General features: G+C 37.0%; 1 protein-coding gene across 1 annotated transcript in view; it reads right to left on the bottom strand.

The window, feature by feature from the left end:
- Positions 1-7,771, bottom strand: part of LOC139117920 (fibrillin-1-like) — a 68,939-nt gene that overhangs the window by 50,900 nt on the left and 10,268 nt on the right. The window contains exons 15-20 of the mRNA XM_070681157.1: positions 7,479-7,724; positions 6,811-7,059; positions 5,649-5,918; positions 4,755-4,882; positions 4,188-4,271; positions 3,686-3,805 (exon numbers count right to left, since the gene is read on the bottom strand). Of these exons, the coding sequence (XP_070537258.1) occupies positions 5,716-5,918; positions 6,811-7,059; positions 7,479-7,724 (698 nt within the window). The 3' untranslated portion in view covers positions 3,686-3,805; positions 4,188-4,271; positions 4,755-4,882; positions 5,649-5,715. The remainder of the gene's footprint in view (positions 1-3,685; positions 3,806-4,187; positions 4,272-4,754; positions 4,883-5,648; positions 5,919-6,810; positions 7,060-7,478; positions 7,725-7,771) is intronic.

The following is a 7,771-nucleotide window of genomic DNA, read 5'->3' as shown; positions in this document are numbered from 1 at the left end:
GAATTTCGTCGTAGCATCAGTTGTTTCTTCCTCTGTTGTACTGATCGTTGTAGGAAGTGTTGTTTCTTCTTCTGTTGTACTGATCGTTGTAGGAAGTGTTGTTTCTTCTTCTGTTGTACTGATAGTAGTAGGAAGTGTTGTTTCTTCCTCTGTTGTACTGATAGTAGTAGGAAGTGTTGTTTCTTCCTCTGTTGTACTGATAGTAGTAGGAAGTGTTGTTTCTTCCTCTGTTGTACTGATAGTAGTAGGAAGTGTTGTTTCTTCCTCTGTTGTACTGATAGTAGTAGGAAGTGTTGTTTCTTCCTCTGTTGTATTTAAAGCTGTTGTTAGAATTCCTGTTGTTTCTTCTACCATAGCGGACGCTGTTGCAGTAACGGTTGCTTCGACGTCTGTTGTATTCATCGCTGTAGTTGAATCTCCTGTTGAAATATCGGGGGAAGACATGCCGATGAAAGTAGATGTTTCGCTGCGTGTTTCCTCTGATGTAAGTTGTGATGCCCAAATAAAACCAAACAAAAACGTTAGAGTCATGCAACTGAAAAAACTTGTTTGAAGTGTTGTACTCGTAGTTACGTAATTAGTCCCAATTCTACAGCAGATAATTCGTTCACATTGGGCATCTTTAAGGTGGTGTTGCACTTAACCAACATACTTTTTCTAAATCATTATCAGTCGTCAAAGACGAAAATCCTCTTATGAAATTAATTTTCGAACCACAGAGAATCTTATGTTTAGTATTGTAGCATTCGTACACTTTAAGGATAAAGGGGTACATATTTGAGTTAAAAACACGATTTTGTCATTTATTGTTAAAATTAAATTATAAAGTCAAAAAGGTGACGCTATTACATAAGTTTTGATAATTCATTTGAAACTTGATACATTAAGTGGGCTCTGTGAACTGCCACCGTGCTGTTATAGTCACATATAACCGCCGCCCTCGGAATTTCTTGTTTAAAATCGCCTCAGCCTATGGCCTCGGCGATTCTTAACCTGAAATTCCGAGGTTTTACAGGTATCTACTACAGAAAAATTCCAGAGAACTCTCCGAACGCTTTGGTATTGCTGAAGTATAAACCACCTGCCATGCAGGAAAATGTACCATCCTGCTCATCTACGCATGTCTGGTTATCGAAGCAGTGATGTCTGTCTGGACTGGAACATACTTTATCCTCATACACTGAAATAAAATGGAATAATGTTAGTGACGATAATGTAATGGTAAACCCTGATGTGTTTCTTTGCACAAGTGAATAGAATCTAATGCTCACCTTCAAATCTGAAATCCTCAGCGATAGTGAAATTGAACAAAGTTTCGTTTTCCACATTCTCCTTGATAGTTTCCGTCAGGTTTTCTGCAGTGACGTTCTGCTCGTCGCGAAAGGTGCTGGTGTAAGAGACTTCGATGCTGCCGCTTTTGAAACTAAGAACGGTTGATCCAATATATATGTATGGAAAGCGGGAGTTCATGATCATGTCAATCTGTCGAAAAGTAAAATTTATTTGAATTTTAAAGTCCTACGAGATATATACTGAGCAGGCTTTTGAGTTAAATGGAGGAGCAGTCCTGCCATAGCATGTCCAAACATCCTTCATGCATATTTTGGCTGTACGTATACTGGTAATCGCCAAACGAAGGGACTTCACCAACGATTATTTGGCAGAGTTTTTGGGTGATTGGAAGACTACAAATCTTATTATGAACAGGCATCAAATCTGTATTTGCTTCACTTTTGCACGACATTCATCGCCAGTTCTTTGGAAGAGGCATTATTTATCAAAAAGAATATACAGCTAGTTTTCAATCGGATTAGAACCCAAAACATACGGCATCAGTCGCCTAGCGGAGAGGCAGCAGAACCGCAGAAGCGCACGGCTAAATCCCCACTCTCAAAAAAGAGTGGTTCAATAGCCGGCCAAATTGTTACATTTTTCTGACTGCGACCGCTCCACACGTTGTAGAGTTCGTGAAGCACTCACGCACATAGGCTCACTATCACACATCGCACACACAAACTTTTATCGAAGCGAAGCAATGAATACAATGCTATAACTGGGCGAACGAGTAGTCTCGGGGACAAATCTGTCCACCAGCAGAACTATCACCCAGGCTAGAAAATACGGCTAGTTTTCAATTGAGTTTGAATCCACAACATACGGCATCAATCGCCTAGCGGAGAGGCAGTAGACAGAACCGCACGGCTAAATCCCCACTCTCAAAAAAGAGTGGTTCAATAGCCGGCCAAATTGTTTCATTTTTCTGACTGCGACCGCTCCACACGTTGTAGAAAGTCGCGCAGCCGCTTACAGGACGACCCTCCCTTTAACGCTCTGAAGAACACACCTTTTCATCAAACGGGAACTTAAAGGACCGTAGGCGCACAATAGGGGGATTACTGATGATGCAACAGTATGAGAAATTTGAATAATCATGATTGGAAATTTTGCGACATATACAAATGGGCGCACAGGGAATACATTTTGAAGCATATGCGTTGTCTGACAACAAACGGAATTTTTTTCAGTTATTTTCGACTCAAGTTTAGTCGCTTTATATTCACAGACATCATATACAAAATTCAATGGCAATGAACGCTTAAAACATGGCAAAACCATGGGATTCTTGGACAAGACATGACACGTCCGATCAGTAACGCGGCTTTTTACATTTGCATAGATGTACGATAACCGGGATTCTATAGCGGAAGTTCCTGTTAAAGCCCTTTGGGGGTTAGGGGGCCTATTGTATTTACTGATGTCTGATGACATTTGACTTTTTAATTAATTAATTAAACACTTAGATTCCTTAGGCCCCAGCATTACTTGCAGCAATAATTTTACTTTAGGTTTACCTTCAGTGATTCCTTATGCATTTTGACATTCTGTACAAGTTGTAAAATAGTTTTGAAATGGATACTTTGCAGGTGAACTGGTCGTTATAATATGTTTGAATGCGAACGATTTAGGTATGATACTTTAACTTACCATTTCAATAAAGCTGTTGGCTAAAGATATGTACGCTGTTGATCTTGAATCGTTTAACTCAGATGTGTAATCAACTGGTTGGCCATGAATTCGATGGATCTTCAGAACACCTTGAAACAGCTGAATACCTGTTAACCGAGCATGAAAGATTTCTTACAAGGGATTTTTTCCCCTTAATAAGTCTTCCATTGCAACTTATGTTTAATTCTATGGAGGCCAACTTCAAAATAGGTTGAATATCTAATAAAAGAGTGATTGTAATGGCTTTGGCTATAAAACAGCAGCATAAACTGGCGCCTTAGTTGAGTATCTCTATGAATCAGAAGACATATACTCGAATTCTACGTATATGTTTTGTTATTTATTAAATGAATATATGTACGTATGTATGTATGTATGTATGTACGTATGTATGTATGTATGTATCTATCTATCTATCTATCTATCTATCTATCTATCTATCTATCTATCTATCTGTCTGTCTATCTATCTTTCCTTCTTTCTTTCTTTCTATCTATCTATATATCTATCTATCTATCTATCTATAATCTTAAGGAAATTTTAAGTGGTATGTATATGTTGAACAAAACATGCAATATGCCGAATCGCAAATTATGAGGAAATATAACGGTCGAGTATAGGAACAACACACGGTATAAGTTTACTGTTGATGAAATGCTATTTTTATGCCAATACTCACGCACACATTCACCATCGACCGGTCGCCGGCCAGCCCTGCAAAGACACTTATGTCCCTCTCCTTCGTTCTTACAATACTCGGTGTCTCTATCACATGAATCTTCAGCACAGAGGCCTGTTCCTGAGATGTAGTAATGGACCGAGGGATTTTGTCATGAAAATTGACAATTGCAAAGGACTAATGTGCAGCCGATAGCAAATACTAAATGTAATATGAGGTAAAAATGTGCCCACTTAATTACACTAAAGCCCCTGGTCACTTAGTTACATGGAGACTGTTCGCTTTTTCACGCCTTAGCAGCGACCAACTTGCTCTCCCAAGAATAAGGAAAATATCTTACTTCAAACGGCATTGTCTTGATATTATTCTCAAGATATTTTGTACTTTCTCATGGGTTAATATTGGGTTCACTTTTATCAGGCGAAGTGAGAATCCTTTTTGATATGAAAAGTAGTAGCTCAGTGGTACTGAATAACATAAGTGACTATAGTTTGTTCCTAACCTGTTCTTATATTTGTAGTAAGCTTTGCGTTTGTAACTTCTGTTGTACTAAAGGTTGAAGCTGGTTGTGTCGTGTGTTCGACAGCTGTAACAGTAATTGAAAGGATGGCAGTTATTTGCTTCTCTATTGCCACTGTATTTGACGATGGCTTTGTTGATGTTTCTTCTGAATAACTGCAATACCCTTTTAGTTGATTGTATGTTTGGCTTTTCTGTTGTATCTCAAGTTGAGGTCATCCTCCTTTGAGAAGCCGGCTTGGTTATTGTTCTCTCGGTTACTCGATGTCGTTTCCTCCACTACATTACAGCGTATAAACCAGCATACTATAATCGATAATGTACACTTTACTGTGCATAAAACAAACAATTTCTCTGTGTTGGATGAATAGCATAGCCTATGACTCCATTGTGGCCATCAGCCTCTTTGTAGATTTGCATAAATTAAGCCAAATATGTGGACGGTAGAAAAGCTACAAGATCGGTGACATTTCTGCATATTTGTATCCATATGACTCTTGTCTTTTTCCACGTATAAATAAGAAATTGAGCAGTGTCCAAATATACTTACACTGACAAGCGCCATTCTCTTCAAAGTACCCTCTATCTTGATCACATTGCAGTCGTATCCACCGATAGTGTTTACACAAACTTCACTCGAGGTAGTGCAATCATTATGTGAATCACATTCATTAATATCTAGGAAAAAATCAAGGACAAGAAATATACCAATATTGAGAGTTAGAAATATTATCATGGCCTCAACTCCATAAAGAAAGTCTCATTGAGTATTGAAATTATTTTAAAAAGGTTTTGAGTGCATATTTCAATCTTCAGGGCATATCAATAGTTTTCAATCATACAACAATATTACATTTAGAGTTTACAAATATTATTGTTAACATCATTATATTTAATTCAAACTTCCATTATTATTAAAATCCTTAAACATTTGAAAACACAGTTTGTGAGAATTTTCAAAACGACTCAAACGCTGAAAATTGCCCATTACATTACGATTTTAATAGCATAATAATATTTCTTTATAATTAGTGGATGTCGACAGAATCGGCATAACATACACTGATGGTAGAGAGCAAGAATAAATGACAGGTATGAAAGATAATTAACATTTTATTAAATAAACCCATTAGCCGTATAAATTATATGTTAACTTCATTGAGATAATTTTCTACTGCTTTTGAACATTGCTGAAAATTGCCCGTTACATTACGATTTTAACAGCATAATAATATTTCTTTATAATTATTGGATGTCGACAGAATCGGCATAACATACACTGATGGTAGAGAGCAAGAATAAATGACAGGTATGAAAGATAATTTAAACTTCTTTAAATAAACCTATTAGCCTTATAAATTATATGTTTACTTCATTGAGATAATTTTCTACTGCTTTTGAACAATTTTCTTTAAGACACTGTATTTAGTATTACGTAGCCCACCTTTACAGGACGAGTTGTCGTTTTTGTAACCTGGGTCACATACGCAGCTGTAAGACCCAAGAGTATTTCACAGTGTGAATTCGTAGGACAAAATGGCGTTTTCCTCCAAGTCTGTGCATTCGTTTATGTCAGCACAACGTGTTCTACTACCGTCTCCTGTGTATCCTATTTTACAAGTACACTCATACGTTCCCGGAAGGTTGATACATTCACCACCATCAGCATCGGACTGGCAGTCGTTATCATCGTTTCTTGCACATTCGTTGTCATCTAGTACGGGGCAAGTAAGCAAATATGTAATTGAAGTATCAGAACAAGGTGAAGGGAACTCTCTGAACGTAGTTGAGATTAGAGACATGTGTGTGGTCATTATGAATGTCGCCCTTCCAAAAATTACAAAATAAGAATTTAAAAACAAACTAGCGAATGGCGTTTGGTAGTACAGCATATTGTTTTCTCAAACTTGGCACACTTTTTCATTGCATTGTTGTTATGGCTCATCGATCTGAATAATGACTGACGTTAGTTGACTCGTCATAGATTCGTTCGACTGTATGCTTCAAATAATTTCGCTCGTATTCTAGATTGCTAGGGACATAATGTAAAATACTTAGTAGTGACATTCTTGGGGAAAGCAACAATAATAGCAAATCGTCAGGATTGGCAAAACGACATATACTCCGCATTACATGGCAAATCTTAAAATTGTCGCGAATGAATCATACGAATCGGTCTTTCGAAACGGCCGTATAGTCTACAGAAGCTGTTGGAAATAGAAAATGCAAGATGCTAGTTACATGAATATTACACGTTGAAAAGAGTTTATACCGTAAAGTAGATTTTTGTGAAAAAATTATTTAATCCGTGTAGAGAAATACTAATACAGCTAAACTTTTGCACCGAGAGGTTACGAAACCAAGCAAACTTCTTCGCACCTATCTAATATTCTCAATGATTCATTACATACTTTTCTGATGAATAAAACCGATAAATGTTGCGAATTCATGTCATCAAAAGCCTCCTTGGCGTATCCTCAGCGTATCAAAAATAATACTTGGGAAAGATGTAACCTCTGGTAAAACTCATAACCCATTTACCAATTATCGCCAATTGTCGAAAAAGAGATGAAATTCTTACATGTCACTGAATAAAAAGTCATTACCTTGGCATATCGTTCCGTTCATATGATAACCATTAAAACATTGACAGTAAAATGATCCGACTGTGTTTATGCAGTCTGCTTCATCAGAGCAGTCGTCAGTCAGTCTCTCACACTCGTTTACATCACTGCAGGTTTTGCCATCTCCATCGAAACCGGAGTTGCACAAACATCCATACGAGCCAATCTTGTTGATACAAGTAGCATTGGTATGACACTCATTATCTTCGGAATCATTACATTCATTAATATCTGCAGGATTAAGAAAATTACATCATAAAATCTGCATGATAAATCTGCCTTCAACGTAATTTGAACATAGCAAACTGTTATACAATATTTGTTGCATGATACTTTAGATATCTCTTTCATAATAATGAGTTACATATATTTGATTAAATTCAAAATTAATATAAATTTATCGATATTTCAAATCCAGTGACGCTAATATTTCAGGTTGAATTCACTGACAAAATTAAATAACGGTATTCCTTTCACAAATTATCGTATGGTTGAAACATGCATTTTCTATAGTTTACAAAATAGGTGGTCAAAAGCTCTGGAAATATAAACTGTTTGCATTTATTGATGAACTTATTGGTTTTTCATTTCCTCTTGTCATTCGAACAAAACAATTAGCAAAAGTTTGTTTTACATGATGCATTGCAAACCTTGGCAGTCTTCTCCGTCGCCCATGAAGCCTTCATTACAGACACACGTGTATGAACCGATTGTGTTGTTACACGTGGAATCGTCATGACAAGTATCTATATTCTCTTCGCATTCATTAATGTCAACACAAGAGTCTTCTCCGTCTCCGCGAAACCCCGTGTTGCAAGTGCATCTGTAACTCCCTGGGATGTTCGTACATTCAGCATCGTCTGCACAATCATGACCGTTGATACATTCGTCAATATCTACATACAAATGTATGAAAAGACAATGTTCATCATTTTTCGGTTAC

This window comes from Ptychodera flava, chromosome 18 (assembly GCF_041260155.1).
Source record: "Ptychodera flava strain L36383 chromosome 18, AS_Pfla_20210202, whole genome shotgun sequence".
Taxonomy (NCBI): domain Eukaryota; kingdom Metazoa; phylum Hemichordata; class Enteropneusta; family Ptychoderidae; genus Ptychodera; species Ptychodera flava.
Note: the sequence above shows the minus strand (reverse complement) of the source record. Positions and strands in the feature narration are given on the sequence as shown.